Below are 18833 nucleotides of genomic sequence, written 5' to 3'. Positions count from 1 at the left end.
ATGACATTCCAATATAAAAAAATCTAATTTTGGAATTTTTAATTTCATGGTATTCAACCTTGGGACCGAGTGGACTTTCAAATCCTTGAAAGTACATGTACTTATTAAAAAGAGTTTTATTTTTAACAGTTGATCTATGATAATCCCTATTCAATCCTGTGTAAAGCAGGAAACTAACTAGCCCATAACTTAGAATAGTCGTTCGTCAAAAATATCAAGATATCATTTGCAAAATTATCCATCTTGAAAAGTATTGATGCCATGTATATAATTTTGGTATCATTTTGAAGCTAATTGTCCCGTGCTTACATTTTTATTCAAATCATGAAATATCAAAAATGTGACCTATTCCTGGATTTGTCAGAATGGGTCACATAAAGTTGACACCTTTGACTGTTCAGATGTTCAAATTTTTCATAATACCCAAAAACTAACTGATGTATAGTCACTAATCTCATTCGTAACTGACACTTTTCAATTAAACAATCTTTACTAAGTTTAAACTTTAATGGAAACACAATTTTAATTATTATATATCAATTAATATCCACATAATTTTAATGTGATATATATATATATTTTCTCTCAATTACTCACTCAGCCAATATCTGACAAGACTTTTAAGAGGGTCTTGGCTGCAGCAAAAACGTCAAAAATGATAGACAAGATGAAAACAACCCACCAGGTGGTGTTCAATGAGAAGAAGATTGCTAAACATACTGATGCAGATACCATGGTAAGAAAATACAGTACTTTAGAATGGAGCCAATGATATTATAAATGTATTCAATATTTTATGACTCTTGAATTCTTGATGATAAATTATCATTTTAAGCGTTCAGATGCAAAGTGCACTTTATTCAAAAGGCATTTTGTGCCTCTGCGGGAGGTATCATGATTCCTTGTTGCCTGTCCGTGTATCCATCCGTCCATCATTCTGTCTGAGCGTGCGAGTGCAATTTCTTGGAAATGGTAGGGGTGTATTGTGATGTGATTTGGTGAAAGGTGACAATTTGCAGTCTCCAAATTCTATTAGGTTTTTTTCTCAAAATGTGCTTATTTGGTAACTATAAATTTGCATAAATGTCCCCGAGTGCAATTTCTCAGAATGTAAGGCATATAGTGATGTGCCTTGGTGGCAACTGGTGGTTTTTAATTTCCACTAGGTTTTTGTCACAAAATATGCTAATTTGGTAGCTTATTTGCATAAATTTATTTTATATTTTATTCTAGTTTGTATCAATATTGTTCTTTTTTAGAGATACCTTTGCAAGGGCTAGCAAACCAAAAGTTAAATGATGTCCTATAAACAAAATGGGGAAGGGGTGACGTCAAAAATTCTGATTACATTTGTAAATAAATATTTAAAATATTGGTCAAATTTTATCTGATGGGTTGGAATTTTCAATATTTCACACTTTCGATTCAGGGAGAGGGTGTTAGCCAAAAGCATTTTCATTTATAGGACATCATGGACTTTTGATTATATATATTTGTTCCCTTAGAGATGGACAGTTTTTTTGGACACTATAACTACAGTGAATTTGCTGATATCCAAAATGAAATACATGTATTTTCATTAAAATATTTCACACAATAACACTGCAACATCAAAGATTCCAAAAACATGTATGACATTTTCTAGACCCTAAACTTTCCCCGTTCCATTCAACATCTGTAGTGTGCACCCCCATGTTTTGTTTTTACTGACTGATGGTGTCAATATTTACATGAAGCGTTATTGATCTTTCCAGGTCATTGGGGTTAAGTTGCTCAAAACCTTTGAAGAATATTTAAATGAAGAAAATCTGGAAGAAGAGGAGGAAGAAGAGAAGCGGGATACTGTATTCCTTAGTGAGTATGGGAGAGTGTGGCCTGGTGGTTATAAAGGACTCACATCTGGTGTATGAGGTCCTGGGTTCAATTCCTAGCTGTGGCAACTTGCTGGGTTAATGGTTTGGAAAAAAGTCTGAATTTACAGTAGAAATTTCAATTGAATTAACACAGCTTTCAACAGCTGCATGTGATCCAACTGCGATCGTATATATCACATATTTAAAAATACAACACAAACGCACAATCTTGGATACAATAATTTAAAATTAATCACGAGTGAGTTGGCATGGATGGACTCACTTCACTAAGGTGTTTATATGTGTATATATGTTCTAAAGACACAAAACTAGAAACTGTTTTGTCAAATTTTAGTATTTTTTCTTTATTTGAAAAATATATCTTAAAATTTCCAAAATTTTGGTCAAAATTGAAAAAAGTCTTTATCTTTTATGACCCATATTTTTGTCGTTTGCATGACGCGAAGGCACACAACAACCTATCTCATATATATGCAAGGGCACACAACACTTGTGTGATTGTTAGACACGCACAATTGAAAGATCAGCCCTCATTAATATGCGATAATTCACAGCATACAAAAAGCACAGGGATAAAGGTTATCTGTGGATAGTCCATATCTCTTTAGTTTATGGATGAAACGTTATCATAATTAGCAACAGTCTATTAATTAAAGTATTATTTAGATTCCCTTTTACAATTTAACCATCACGTATACATGTGCAACGTCAAGCGTGTGCATTGGACCATGGGCAAAATAATATGCGCTAGACGGCAAGCAGTACGCTTAATTTGTAAAAGGAAATCTGAATAACAGTTTAGGGACTATTTATAAATAATAAGGATCGACCAAGCATTGATAGTCGATCAAACAAATGTGACTCCATTGCTGAAAGTAGACAGAGGAGATAGACAAATAATGAATAAAAACATACTTGATTTTTTTGTTAATTTTCTTCTTTCAGGGGATCCTACTGAGAATCAAAGGGTTGCAGAGCGCAACCTGAAATCTCTAATGATAAATGTAATTGAAGAAAAGCAAGAACAGGGAGAGTTGATGTCAAAAAGGGTAAGTTACAGGGGCAAGAAGAATTACGCACAATTAAACATGAATTTACAAATGGAAACATGACATGCATAGGCAGATATACTAGAGCAAAAACTCCGGACATACCTGCCTGTGCCGGGACTTGAACCAAGACCTCTCGCTTGTCGGGCGAGCGCTCTCTGAGCTATACAGACTGTCCCTGATAAACAGGATTCAAGTCTGGTACTTATGTATATGAGCAGTCAGGGTAAACAGTACAAACAAGACATTACATACCAGTATACGGGATCAATTAATGATTTGTGGGATAGGCTTTTACTTAACAATGTATTTTGGGGAAACAAGCAACCTTAACATGTTGAAAGTGTGTCAACATTATAGTTTCCTTGTGGGCTAGAGCTTGATAGATCTCAATTGAACCAATAATTTCAGTTTTGAATGAGTAAGTGTCCTAGCTGCATAATACACAGATGTGGTATATGTGCATTAAATTATATATATATCTTGTATTGAAACTTATACACCTTGAACATGTCTATTATCTAACATGTAAATATGTGTGTATGTATAATTTGTTCAGCATGTACCTTTTACTCTGTTTTTTTGCATACTTTTATAGGGCATTCATCATGCTGTGATGACGGACTATTACGTAATTCGTTTTGTCTTGAAGAGGTTCATTGACGATAAAATTTTAAAACAAGTCATGAAAGATGAAGGCAGACAACGAACAACTTAGTGAGTATTCATGCACGTATTTTGGGGGGGCTTTGGGGGCGCCAGCCCCCCGGGGTAAAATCAGGGGGCGGCCTAAATGAAGGGGCGGCAGAAGAAGAAGGGGCGGCAAAACAGGGGCGGCAAAATCGAAGGGGCGGCAAAAAGAAGTAGTAAATAAAAAGGTGTAAAAATTTGATAACGTATAAAAAATTGTGAAAAAATTGTACAATACATCAAAATTTGTTGCTTTTAGGACGCTAGGGCCTGAAATCCTTTTTTTTTTAATTGTTTTTTTTTTTTTTTTTTTGTTTGTTTTTGCTCTTCACTTTTTCAAACCACCGAAAAAAATAGGGTCAACCTTTTCGGGCTGTTGGGGAGGAGCGGCAAAATTGAATTTTCTTCAGCCCCCCGGGGTTGGAGCGGCCACGGTACGCCACTGGTAGTATAAACAATACTTTTCCTAGAATAAACAACACCGCACCAAACTTCTGAAAGTGATCTATGGACAAGCAAACAATTTATTTTTTTTGGCCTAATGCTATTTGATCCAGACATGCTCTCTTGTAACTACTCTCCCTTTGCTTATATATTGCAGTTACCGTATTGCTGATTCTACGGAAAGAAAACAAACTACACCAAAGAAAAATCAGACACCTGAGAAAGGGACTTCCGGTATGTAGCATAGAAACTGTATGAGCTAACAAATGCAAAAAACCAAAACATTGTAATGTGAATTGTTTCAGGTATTAATGTTAACATATTGATTTAGTAACATTTGGAGGAGACAAAAAGATTTCAATGACGGACGATATGCGAAGGGTTATGTATATTATAAAGCTCTCAGGAAACATCTGAGATTCAAACTTTTTAAAGATATCATTCATAAGGATAGCTTAGATCATATAGAGCAGTAAAATTCTTGAAACATATCAAGTATATACATTTTTGTGTATTTCAAAAAAATTTGATTGGATTTCTTGATCATCATTTCACAACAAGTGATGATATAAGTGAATGTTTTGAAATGGCCATAATTTATTGCTGTATGACTGTCTATGTCAGGCCATCTCAAGTAGTTTATTTGAAGTGCCAACTGGAAAATGTTAGTGATCATGAAGTGCCAACATGTCAAGGGAGGACTCTGCGAGGTAATGCGTATGCATTAAGGTGCAGTGGTGCTATCGGGGGCCAGGGGGCAACTCCCCCGGGAAGTTAATTGATTTTAAGGTTTTTTAAAGGCCCAAATTGGATATTTTCACCTCTTTTTTGTTCAAGATTTATGTGAAAAAATTATTAAAATTACCGCGCGCCACTTCGTGTGCCACTTCGACTGACTCCAAGCCCCAAAAGTGGTGCGCGCACCGCCAGTTGAGAAGGCCTGGTCTTTGTCATTAATCAACAAATTATGCATATCCTATGTTGCATTTTGATGTGGCTACAATCATATCCATTATCACTGGATAATATCCATTATCACATTTTGATACAGCCTGTATAAAGTAATGCCTAGAGTAAGAGACATTGATTGTTCTTTGCATATATAGGACATGGGTTTCAAGGAGAGGATGTTCCTAGTACATCATCTAGTCCACTTGGTGAGAGTGAACAAGCTGTTGCCATTAAACGTAAGTACTGTCCAATACACTTCTTAATCACTCACTTGAGTACTGTCACCTGTACTGTAGATAACATTGGTTGATATTATCCTTTCTGGATGCCAAGTCAGTGAAGTGTTGATCACAAAATTTTTATCATTAATATTGTTTTTCAATGCACAACCGATTTGTTGAAGTTTGCCACAGTATCATAAAGATAAATCTGAGTTGTTTCTGATTGTATTGGTGTATTGTAGAAAATAAGCACATTTTGTGCAATTTAAATTTCCCAATTCCAGTTTGTATTCCACAATTCTGGAAATGTTTGATTGATATCACTGTTAGTGTTAATAATCAGCTATTATATAAATGTATGGAAGGATTAGTCTAATAAGACGTACCCTATCTAGAATATTTATCTTATTAGACTTTTGACAGCTTATGCATTCTATTATATGTGACATGATCTGCTCCATGGGGGCCAAAGGAGGCATTTTTGTCAATTGAGTTACTGTAATATTACCGTAAATACAAACATCAGGCTATCATATATTGAAAACACCAAAGATCTAGCATACTTTTAAAGTTCTGTAGTTTTGTGATGTGTATTTTCCTATGTATTTTATTGTTTTTGCTCTATATTTTTGCCTTTATCTCAATTTCAAATTTACTGCCTTTTGCCCCCCCCCCCCATGGACCAGATCGTGTTGCAAATAGTGTACACATTTAAAAATATGGCACCTGGCAGATAGCTCCTTCCTATAATAATCCCTGGATGTTTTTTCTCTGTCAGAGGAGTATCCAGGTACATCCCCCACACCCAAGAAATCTTCTTATTTAAGGAACACAGAAGTAACAGCCAATCAACAACGACGTCGCCAGTTTATCTTGGATTACATGCACACCAACAGAGTAGTGGAATACGTTTTTCCCATAATAAAGGTAACATTGTCGGATCAACATGGAATTTTTGCAATTTGACATAAATAAATAAATAAATAAGGTTGTGCAAAAAAGAGGTTGTTCAGAAATCAACTAACTCAATTTATGAAGTCTTAGCAGAGAGAGAGAGTTTAGTGATCACTGTGGACAATTTTCAAAGTTGTATTTGTATAAGATTCCTGTGTTTATAGATTTTGTGTATGCATGATAAAATGTAAAGAAGTCTCAGGCTATAAGTTGTGATTTTTTTTGTTAACTTTTAGGCCATTAGAGCTGAAGAGAAGGAAATGGGCATCAAAATTACGTGTGATTCAAAGACTATAAAAAGGTATGCTAATACAATACAGTTTGTATAGTTGACATTGTATAATGTACATATGTGACACGATCAGGGAAAATGAGTCGGATGTTGCTAATGTTGATTTTGAGATATTGGCAAAGAAAGTGTTAAAATTCTTTGTTTTATATTGTTTTCAGCGATTGATACATTGATGTACCTTCGCAAAGAAAAGCCTTATCAACATGGGGTTTTCAGTTTGTGAAAGCTCTAAATGTCCTCTTTAGAAACAAATGTAACATAATTTGGAGTTCATCAGAAGTCATCAAGGTCAAATTAGTAGAGATGGTTGGGTTTTAAATTTTTGGCCCCCACACATATGTGGGGCTTATGTTATCATCCAGATGGTTGTTTGTTTGTTTCTTTGTTTGGCTGCATGGTTGGCTGGCTGTGCGGGCAGAAGCAAATACATTAATCCACTGTGCAGCTCCAACGCAGTAACTGATCAACTTCACACTTGGTATGGCGATAGCATATGGTATCCTGATTTGCTGTATAGTTTTGTGTCATGTTATTTGCATATTTATGAATATTAATGAGCTTATTTGCATATTTTGCCTTAATTTTCATTTATCCACTATGCAGCTTAAACACAATAACCGATCAACTTCATTATTATGTTTTCAGGGTTATTAGGAGTTAAGAAAACCTAATTATGATAATATTGGATGGCTTATTTAGCATGATACCATAACATATCGGATTAAGTCATACAAATATCGAACTCGCCGTTGGCTCGTCCGATATTTTTATGACTCATCCGATATGTTATGGTATCATGCTCAGCCATCCAATATTATATCATACTTGGTTTGGTGATTGGATATGACCTGGGGGCTGTATAGTTTGTGTCATGTTATCTGCATATTTATGAATATTAATGAGCTTATATTAATGTACTTATTTGCATATATTGCTTACATTTTCATTCATCCGCTCTGCAGCTTAAATGCAATAACCGATCAACTTCTAACTTGGTATTGTGATAGTATATAGTGGCCTAATGTGCTGTATAGTTTGTGGCATGTAATTTGCATATTTATGAATATAAATGAGCTTATTTGCACCTTGCATATACTTTCTATTAACAATTTATTTTGTTATTTACACACCTTTGTGTGGGGGCCACCTTAATTACGAACCATGTAATTCTAGTTCTTGATATCTTCCCATACATCTGTCCTAAAATGACCACTTACATGTATTTTGACAGGTAATTGCAAGGTCAAATGGATGTTATCCTAGGCCAAACAAGTAAATGTTCAATTGTCTTGAAACCTAGTGGAAATGTTAGCATTTGGGTACAACGTGACGCCCAGGGGGACTTCGCAGTTACACACTGCTGTATAAGTTTATTAATTATTGTTAACTCAATTTTATTGCAGACTGGTTGCCAAACTTTGTAAGGAAAATTTACTGCAGACCATTTCTACTGTGGTGATGTCTGATGATGGACTCCATACAAAAACAGTAAGTTCATCTTGTGACTGTGACCACCACGACCAAGTACTTCACGGTTATTTTTTTGTCCATTATTTAATTGGAAAAAAAGAAGAAAGTTTTTGTGATTTTCTCAGAACAGATGCTTAATTGCAATTTTTCAAAAATGATTTCTCAAACCCATGTGTGCAGAGTACTATGCAAATATAAAGTTTTTGTCAGGGAAGAACAGCAATTGTTTACATTTTGAGAGCGTGCAGGGCGTAAACACGGAAGTGGGGTTCTGGTTGGCAGAATCAATTGTCTTACAATCATAGCAACAGATCAATAATCTGATTGGCTGATTGTGCGTGAAATCGTTGGTCAGCGCAGATCGGCGCCCTAAAGTGAACAAAAAGCTCTGTGTATGTCGCTCATTAACAGGTCACGTCAATCAGAGCAAGGGAGTGTCGTCCTTCTCTGAAATCCAGTGTAGAATGTTCATGCAAAATATAAATTTTGATACCCGAACTCGTTTTTGAAAACCAGTGCACAAATATGAGTTTTTTATATTTTATATTTGAATGAAATAAAGATGAATGAGTTATAGAGGGCTGTATGATAGATTTATCTGATTAATTTCATGTTTTATGAATATATGGATGTGATGAAAAACTGAAGCCAGTATCATATTTGATTCTTGTTCAGGTGTGCACCGGTGATCATGATGTGTGTTCCGAGCGCAATATACACGCAACACATGGATGTGAATGGCACATTAGAAACTCCTATGTACATGCAAAAGGTCGTCCAGTCAAATATGCTCATGTACATATACATCACGATGGCCACACAGCGAATAACTTAGAACAATATTAAAACATCTTTTAGTTGTCTCTGATAATTATGATTATCATACATTTCTCATCAGATGTGTGTTATAGATGTAAAGTTCTTACTCCTTTGAACTTGAAAGTGTTTTGTTGAAAACCTTGTATTTAATAATTGTGCCTAAGATCACTTCTCAGTGTCAGTCACTTTTTATCTTGCAGGTGACCCTAGTAACAGAATTTGGCATTAAGCCAACCGATACAGAAGTGACATCGGCCTTGCAGGTGGCCAGATTCAGATTCTTTGGATCCTTAGCCAGCATGAAGAGGAAAAGGGGCACTAAACCACCTCCTCCTAAGAAACCAGTAACTGTTGTAAGTAGTCTTGTCATAATATTTAAATGGGATGAGTCAAAACGTACCTCTTCCTGTTGTATGGTTCAGCTCCTTTTTTGGTAGTGGGACCAGAGAAATATGCACCTACATCATTGGTGAACCATTGTACAGCAAAAGTAACTTGATGTTTCATCAACAGTTCTCAACATGAGGTCTTGGAGAAATTTAGGCTTCCATTTAGTATACAGAATATAATATATCCCGGGATACAATGTTAAAGAAGAAAACCTATTTATGCTAAGAGTACATATACCACATCGATAATGTAAGGTGAAGGCTATATACCACTTGACATCATTGTTTAGCAACAAAGGTCAGGGACTGGTCTATCGATATACTTGAACGAACCCCTACACTGTTCAATGGCTTTCTTGTTCTATATGAAATGTGGTGGGTGATTTAAAATGTATGTGCCCTGATCAAACTATGATGTGTAAGCACACAATGGAAATTGCCATAATTCTCGAGCATACTGCCGGACAATGACGTCACATGTCAAATGGTCTATAGTAGCCCAGCCATGAGTGCTGAGAGAAAAGCTAATATCTCTTCTCATGCTTATAAAAATGAAAACAATGCTACATACACTTAAGAGGCAGTGTTTGCAAAATTAACAACATGACTAGCAATTGTAGCTAATTCTAATTGGTGTGTTTTATATGCTTCACTTCATTTGCAGGAAAATGCAGGTGCTTCAAAGGCAAAACCAGCAGCTGAAAAACACAAGGAAAGCAAGTCACCTCCAAAGAAGAAGAAAAAAGCTGACAAAGAAAAGACACATAGCCATCATAAGAAAGCCAAGAAGGCAAAACACAAACATAAGGATAAAGATGAGAAGGAGGTTAGTAGGCTGACTTTTGCATGCATAGCCCAAGGAGTGGAGGGATAGTAAACCATTTCTCATTATTCGTCAGTTATTATGCAACGATACTTGGCATTTGAAAGAAATTGACATTTTTAGTCTGAAGTGCCATTTTCTGCTTCAAGCGATATTTTGTTTAATTTGCCTTTGGAAGTTATCATGTTATATGTGAGGATGGGCAGAAGTGCAATGTCTAACTTTATACATGAGTGTTATAAAATATTTTATGGAATCTAAATTGATCATTTGAAGAGCTTTTTTGCAAAACCCCTTACATCCACTTGCCTAATTTTAAGAACACATCAAAAAATCATGATATAAGGGGGTCAACAAAAGCAGTTTTTGGCGAGATGCTCATCCTACCTAAGCTTTTGTTGCAAAACCCCTATATATCAGGGAATTTTTTTGATGATTTTTTGATGTGTTTTCAAAATTGGGCAAGTGAATGCAAGGGGTCTTGCAACAAAGCTCTTCATTTGAAGTAGTTAAAGCATCAAATTTTTCCAGCATCTCCGCCCTTTAATCGCTGACAACAGCAAATAACAAAAAAATCACTGATATAAGGGGGTTTTCAATAAAAGCAGTTTTTGGTGGGATGCTCATCCTACCCAAGTATCCCACCAAAAACTGCTTTTGTTGCACACCCCCATATATCAGTACTTTTTTTGATGTTTTCTCAAAATTGCTCAAGTGGATGTAAGGGGTTTTGCAACAATGGTCTTCATTTAATGATATGATTTTGACAGGTTGAAAGTTTACAGGTGGAGACCATCTCATCAGATGAAGATGATGAGTCTTCATCGTATACCCCCAGGAACGCACCTTACCAGAGTCGCAAGTACTACTTCAGACAGTTGGGTTACCAACCCAAGATGCTCAGAATGAGAGTGGCTCACATGTTTATGTGGCATATGGTGTATGGACGCTTTGGTCTACCTGTGAAAAGGGAAACCCTCAAAGATATTGAGGCTGTACAACTAGCTGCTGACAATATGAAACTAGATGAGAACAGTGAGAAAATAGATGATTTGCCACCAATACCAATCAAAATTCGGAAGGCAGGAGATGAGTTGCTGGAAGACAGTCTTAAGACCTCTATGGATGGCACAGGTATGATTAGATGGATTCAGAACTGATAATGAATGGATTTTCTTTGTTCTGTCAACTTCTCTGTATGTTTTTTTTTTTTCAATTGCAGCTTTATTAATGTTGCTACCTGTCACACCTACACTCAGTTGGCTATTTAGGGATTCAGTCATGTTTCACCATTGTACATCACTGTTTAACTTTGTCTGCTTGGTTTACTTTGCAACGTCAGCAGTGCAAAGTAAAACTAAGCAAATCAGAGTTGTTAAAATGGTGGTGAACAACAGTGAAACATGATTGAATCCCACTCAACAATGACATAGGAATTTAATCAAATAAATCATATAATTAATGGTGGTTGTTTTGTGACCAATTGTCAATAAACAGATTACTATAGACCTTTTAATATTGATCTGTGTTAAAATCGGCAATAAAATAGCGGTACAATGTCAAAAAATAAATGTTGTTCTCTTCTTCTTTCTGCTTCTTATCACCACCAGAGGACAACACTCAGCAAGCAGCCAATACAATAAACCAATCAGAAGTGAGCAACAATGAAGCAACCGAATCTAACAGTGGCACTACAACACCACCTGATACTCATGAAGATATTTTAATCATAGATGACGAACCTAAAGAATCAGCCGGGATTGGAACGGGGATACACAATATGAAATTCACTGTATACAGTAACACGTATGACTGGAGGCGTTATGTTCCACCATTTCCTGTGGATCCCAAGAGGCCAGCAGGCTGGTGTGTGATCAGAGACTTGTTGCTTGCTATGCCTGTTAGCATATTTCTCAAGATTGTCAGCTTACCTATTGAAGTGAGTATAAAGATACGAAACTTTCTTAGGAGTTTGAACTATTGCAACATCTGGGCACAAAGTACTTAATTGATTACTAGGGCTACTTTGAACAGATGTTTTAACAGGTAGCCTTTTTGTGTACTTTTTCCCATTGACAAAAAAGTTTCCACATTTTGTGAAATTTGGTGGCAATTTGACCTCAGCCCTCATGTAGTTAAAAATTTATTAGCCCTATTTAGCAGTTGTAACAGGCTTTAATATTCTGGATAGTAAAATGTAATATTTGTACTATAGTTTGATCAGCTTGTAATCGGCGGGCCTTATAACATTGCGGATTAATAATAATATATTTTATTTGGAGAATTGACTTGTGACATCTTGCCAGAAGTATTACAAATTATCAATTGAAGTTGTATACATTGTCAACTTTCTTTAACACACAAAATATATACCAGGCAGATCAACTATATCACTCTTAACATGACCCGTCTACTTTTTGGCGTAATGGTAAAAGCCTAATAATTCCCGCAAATTACGAGCAGATCAAAGTATAATAAATATATATCTACGACTTGTTACCATCCTACAACCATATACAGATATCTTCCTGACTTAGCTTGTGTTAGCTGATGTATATCCAATGTGTCATTCATATTTTTCAGGTCAAGGGCATAAAGGAATATCTAAACCATCCCCTGAAGAAGCACATCCTGATGCGTCATTTGCCAATAGGGATTCGCAGACAGTTACTGAGAGGGCGTACATACTTGTTCTCCATCCAGAATGTTCTAATCTTATTGGCTTCCATAGGTTTGGTTGTACTCACCAATATCAACAACATCAACAAAGATCAGGTATTTTTATTTGTAGTAATTTTTATGGAATTGTGTGCACCGTATGATCTACTTATTGACAGATAATTGTTTTCAATCGTTTCATATATTTCATCATCTGAAAGAATGTACATACCCAGTCATGCTTTAATCCAGCATAGAGCCCCTGCATATGACAAAGTCACCCCAATAATGGCTAAATGCTCAACTTTGAACAACAGAAGCATCCCATTATTTCTAACGTACACCAATATATTCAACAGAAAATAGGTTCATGCCAATAGTTTATTGAATAGGATAGGATCGGATAGGAAGCTTTATTTCACCACGGAGGCCCAAATCAACAAAGTTGTTCTTCCTTGGGGCCGTGGACTGCATTACGGTACTGGATGTAATTTGAATCCTTTGTATGACTATGTGATAACTCAATTTAAATACTATAGCAACTTTATTCCAAGTAGCACATCAAACATGTAGAATAGATGTTACTCTTTCAACTGCTTTTGTTTGCTTGTTTGTTGTTGTTGTTGTGTCTAGTCTTAGCATCTCAAAAGAAAGGATTGCATTTTAAGTGCAATAAATACCTAAGTAACATATGTGTACAGCATCTCCATCAAATTTGTATTTACTAATATCTGCCTCATTTGCTTGGTTATCACTCCTATATGAATAACAAATTTGAGTGTTTTTCTTCAATATTTCTTTCCTTGTTGTGTAGCTTTCAGTATTCATATGTAAGAAAGCCAGTATCTTGGACACGACCACATCCAAGCCAGCTCCAAAGAAGATCAATGACAAGCAGCGCTACATGAGACGTTTTTATCAGCTCAATTCACTCAAGGATGTGGAGGACTACTGGTTTGATCTGCAGTGCATATGTCTGGATACACCACTAGGTACAGTTTCACCAGTGGCCAAAAGCCCATGAAAATTGATGAGCCTGTAGATAAGCAGACCAAAGGGCCCAAGTGACCCTTACAAATTTGGGCTTGGGCGACAAAAGTTTTACGGGTGAACAGACTTTTCAAGTAGGGCAGTTGGTCAGAATTTGTTTTTTCTGGGGGCTAAAATGACCCTAAAATATCACCACAAACATGAAAAACCTGGCAAAAATTTGATGATATTGTTGCAAACAAGTTTGAAAAATATTTTGAATGTTTTCAAAAAATGTCAGTCAAAATCAATCAATTTTGCCCCCAAAACACCAGATTTTAGCAAAACTTTAAAAAAAAAAAATCTCAAAGTGCAAAATCTGGGTCGGTCCCATTAAGCGGTGGATTTTTTACGCCTTTATACTGAATTATGCAAGTTACGGGTGGGTGATCTACGCTTGTGGGCCATGTGCGACCCTCGGTGATGTCCACAAAGCTTTTCTTTAACAAAATAACATCATGAATATATCAAACACTCAATGCAGTCCATCAAACTATCTGTAATTTGCAATCTGGCCTTCAGGTCCAAAAAGGTTGTATTGATTGTTTGCTGATACATGTATATCTAAATGTTTTGATATAATTTTTTACAGGAATGAGCATGAAAGGAAAAAATCAAGTCGGTAAAAAGGTATATCCAGATCAACGCTATGAAAGCCACATTAAAAGCATAGCACAGATAGCGTCAGATATGTCTCAACCAATCATAGACGATGGGATACCTCCAGGAGATGGCAGGGGAGCATGTGGTCTAGATTCTAGCATCTTTAGGTAAGTACCCCCCCCCCCAAAAAAAAACCCAACAACAACAACAACAACCAAGTATTATCATAGGATATCTTTGTAGAGACAAAGTTGAGCAGCCGATTTAGACTCTTAAGATAAGTACTAGTATATCCCATAAGTCTCAAGTCTTCGGCAGAGTGCAACACTATTATAAGTGCAGTAGAATGCAATAGCTGCCATTTGCAACATTTCTACTGCACTTACGATAGTGTTTTAATCAAGCAGAGTGATGGGAAGGTAAAGATACATGTAGCTTTCAAAATGAAAGGTCTGTATGAAAAATTACAAGTTTAAAGGGTCATATGAATGTAACCGGCATCAGAATGGTTGGTTTTAATAATAAGGTTAGGGTTTGAAATGTTAGGAAGATTAAGGTAATATCATTATTTACCATGTTTATTATTTTGTTTATTTTGATTGTGTCATTCTTAATTAATGTAGGTTTTTGGTTTCATATCAAATTATATTTCTATCTGTTGTGTAATTAATCCATCATAATCATCATCAAGTTAAGTTATTTTCCATCGTAATCATTATTGTCTTTGAAATTGTTTTTAATAGATCATGGTTTATCTTTAATTTGAAAAGGTCATTCACCTCATCCATTGGTCATGAACACGCTGCATCCTTTGATTCTCAAGTTTATGAGTTCATCAAATGTTTTATGTCTTCATTGTTTATTGTATTCCTTTGTTAGAAGTTTTAATAGCACTTTAGCAATTGATTCCTTTTATATGAGTGTGTATTGTTATCCTAAAAACTTAAGTGTGGTGTAAATTATTGCCACTTATCTTTTAGCTTGAGATTGTAGGTCATCTACTTATGAATTATTCATGAGAAAGTTTTATCTCTTTAACGGGTTGTGTATTGTTAAGATTTGTATTAAGTAAATGCTTAGTTAGGGTTATTATTTATGCTGTTGCAGAGATGGTATTTAAGTTGGTTTTCAAGTGTTTTTCTGGTGAGCTTGCCCTTAGATAATTTAACCTCACTTCCATCTTAGCCACCAACTGATAAACATCAAATCTTCCATCCAGGCATCCAACTTGTCAACATCAATTAAATTGTCATCATATTCATTAAATATATTTATATTGCATCCATCTTCATTGTTTCTACGAATCATCATATTATATTATATTAAAGCCGGAGCATAACAACAGCGTATATCTACAAGTCTTCCATCGTGTCTATTTTATTTTGTGTAACGGTATTGGACATTTATTATCGCCCGAGTAAGCCCCTGGATCCAAAGTTGAACAAAAGAAAATCACCCTAAAAATCTAAACCGTTACATGTTCATGCTTGTACAGTTTTTTTTATTAAAACCAACAATTAAATGTATTTTGTATTAATGATGTTTGATACCTTACGAAAAGGAAGATACACAGAATATCATCATAGATAGCATCTAATTCACAAAACACTTGACATGCAATTTTGCTCCATAACTGATTATCTTGTCATCTTGTTTCTTTTCTTTTAGCCACTTACGAAGAAACTGGAATTGGTACAACTCCGTACCTGAGGTCCATTATGATCGCTATCTTGCTTCATATCCCAATGATAATATAGAAGAGATGGATCGGAGTCACCGCAAAAATGCAAAGAAGAAACTGAAGCGACTTGGAAGCATACAATACAGGAGAAATAACATGTCTCAAGGTAACTAAGATTGAGATAACGATATCATATTTTGGGATATGTGTCCAAGGTCTTAATATCCCACTAAGACAACCTTCAACACAAAGTAAGCATGGGATATGAGAACTTACAGTGAGTGTAGACAAAGTGTATCAAAGGTTATCATAAGACAACCTTCAACACAAAGTAAGCATGGGATATGAGTGTAGACAAAGTGTATCAAAGGTTATCATCATGCTATTCACCGATCGCACGGTCATCTCAAAATGAGGTTCTGCCTGCAAAGTGGGTGCGTACGCCTGTCATCTGCATGATTTAATTACCGCATACGCTTTGCGAAAGCCTAATGATGCATTGCTAGCAAAGTATATTGACCTCATATCAGACATTTCTGAGAATGGCTTCACTTGCAATCTTACCTGCATAGAAATCGGGTCATGTGGTTTGGTTACACCCGATATACCACCAAAAGGATTTCCAATATCTTCTCTTTTGTCAAAGCCAAACCACCCAAGTCAATCAAAAAGGACTTAAGGCCAGTGTAATGGGAGAGAAGATGGACCTTTTCGAGCATCATTATTTCTTAATTGTATGTCAAAAGTATATAAAACTATACATTTTTGGAAAGGAAATGAGTCAAGGAATCCCATGGTGACGTCAGATTTGTTCAAAAATCTCGAGTTTTTGAAAAAATCACAAAAATTCACTTTTTTACCCCAACTTGTTTGTGACAACTTAGAAAAAAATCCGCTCGAGTAAAAAAAATTCAGTTAGCTTTTCATAAAGAAGAGACATGAACTTAGGGAAGGGTTTTTTATTTTTTTGAAATTCGTCTCTTTTTTTCAAAATATTGAAAAAAACATAGTTTTTCGTTGCATGCATAGCCCTGCATAGTTGATGACTTTTGTCTACCAACTTGTCCTGGGCGTAAGTCCAGTCTTTGTTTTTCATTACTTTCTTTGTTTGTCTGTTTTGCTGAATAAAGATTGATGATATAAATATATTTTGTCACTCTGTTAAGCTAAAAATTGCACAGAATGGTGTATATTTTTGTTTAAAACAAATAATTTGAAAAAATGAGAAACCTTCCCTAGGCTTTGATGTACTCTAAATGATAGTGCAAAAGGTTTACCTTTTGCTTGCATATTTTTCGAGTTATCTTGTCACAAAAATCGTGCAATATTGTCAAAAGTGAACTCTGAGAAATCGACGTTTTAGTAAAAAAATGTCAAAATTATGCACAAAACCTCCTTATATTTTAAAACGGTAAGACTTTCACGCTTGTAAAAGCTGTATCTGCTGCATGGTCTAAATATGCATCTTTTTGCACCAATAAATCTATAATGTCTGCTTTCAGTGCGCCAAAATCAAAATAATTAAAAAATCTAAGTGGCATTTTGACTGCAAATTTTTGTTTTGTATACACCACATTTGCTGGCGTTAACAACAAACCGAATGCGCCTAGACTGCGTGGGACATACGTGCAGAGTTGCGCCGGCGTCACGCTAAGCGAATCGCATGCGTAATCAAAATATTTCGCATTCACAAGCATTTCTGACTCATTATTTCCCGCCAATTTACTAAGCTGTCTTGAGCCATGTGACTTTTTAGAGTTGAAAAGAGTGAAACAAATCAAGCAAAAATATGAGTAAATATTAGCAAGTTGTATTTTATCAGTTTCAAGTGAAAGAATACATCTTAGTATTGATAAATATCAAGAAATCTCAAATTCGGGCGTGAACGAATGTGTCTTCCATTACTCTGGCCTTAAGCAAACTTTTTGATTGGCTGCTCAAATTTTGCACATAAAACATATGAATTGAATCTAATGTCTCATCCTTGAGAAGGTGCAAAAGTTTTATGCAAAGAAATTTAAAAGGGTGCAAGGTAGCTTGGAAATTTGCTAACACACACACGCACCCCATTCACACACCAAATAATTGAATTTGACTTCTTTTTACTTTCTCATTTTACTTTCAATGCACTTTAATATTATTCAATGTTTCTGCTAGTGACATGTTTCACCTACAAGTTGAAATATAAGATACATTATAAAAGCATGTTTCAAATGCAATGTGTATAATTCGTACTTGAAGTTATGTCTGTTTGGTCTGACCTGTGGGGTGTTGTTGTAAATGTTGACAAATAATAATGAGAGAAACTATAACATTTTGAATTAATAATTGCTGGTTATACATGTGTGGTTTGTAATAGGTACGACAGTCGAAGTGGTGTCTGTGACCAGGCAGGAGCGTAAAGAAATGCAGGCAACTGTTGGCAACATCAAGGCTAAGAAGTTTGAAGGAAAAGAGACACCACTTACAAAGACCAAGAAACAGGTCAGCTTTTGTGCGTTTTTAACTAAATTGAAAAGCAGATTTTGTACCTGGCCATATTTGGGAGTTATCTTGTGAAATCTTTGTTTTCAGATGCCAAAATTTCAGCTTCAGATAAAACACTGGGGAAGTACACTATCTTTTTTTTCACATATGACTAGTCTTCACTCATTGTGTTGGGCATGAGTTTGTGTGTCATTCTTATCCCATCTGTTAACTACTGTGTAATAAAGTTGACTCTCTAAAGATAAATATCATCGGACCCTTAAGATTAATAATATTGGGATAGAGCCTTCTTCCCTGTATACTTTGTTATCTGGACATTTTGAGGTTTGTGTGCGAACAAAATAAAGCAGGTACAAAATTGAAACTTGTTCAAATATTTTTGAAATATTTGCTGAGCCA

At 35.5% G+C, this 18833-nt stretch overlaps 1 protein-coding gene across 1 annotated transcript in view; it reads left to right on the top strand.

The window, feature by feature from the left end:
• LOC140148697 (general transcription factor 3C polypeptide 1-like) overlaps positions 1-18833 on the top strand; it is a 54188-nt gene that overhangs the window by 16859 nt on the left and 18496 nt on the right. Inside the window, exons 7-24 of the mRNA XM_072170739.1 lie at positions 602-736; positions 1755-1854; positions 2820-2923; positions 3522-3640; positions 4215-4291; positions 5164-5244; positions 6008-6156; positions 6420-6484; positions 7879-7963; positions 8965-9117; positions 9818-9979; positions 10747-11110; positions 11587-11915; positions 12560-12751; positions 13449-13626; positions 14256-14433; positions 15935-16113; positions 18307-18431. Of these exons, the coding sequence (XP_072026840.1) occupies positions 602-736; positions 1755-1854; positions 2820-2923; positions 3522-3640; positions 4215-4291; positions 5164-5244; positions 6008-6156; positions 6420-6484; positions 7879-7963; positions 8965-9117; positions 9818-9979; positions 10747-11110; positions 11587-11915; positions 12560-12751; positions 13449-13626; positions 14256-14433; positions 15935-16113; positions 18307-18431 (2775 nt within the window). The remainder of the gene's footprint in view (positions 1-601; positions 737-1754; positions 1855-2819; positions 2924-3521; positions 3641-4214; positions 4292-5163; positions 5245-6007; positions 6157-6419; positions 6485-7878; positions 7964-8964; positions 9118-9817; positions 9980-10746; positions 11111-11586; positions 11916-12559; positions 12752-13448; positions 13627-14255; positions 14434-15934; positions 16114-18306; positions 18432-18833) is intronic.

The sequence above is a fragment of the Amphiura filiformis genome, chromosome 3, assembly GCF_039555335.1.
Source record: "Amphiura filiformis chromosome 3, Afil_fr2py, whole genome shotgun sequence".
Classification (NCBI taxonomy): Eukaryota; Metazoa; Echinodermata; class Ophiuroidea; order Amphilepidida; family Amphiuridae; genus Amphiura; species Amphiura filiformis.
Note: the sequence above shows the minus strand (reverse complement) of the source record. Positions and strands in the feature narration are given on the sequence as shown.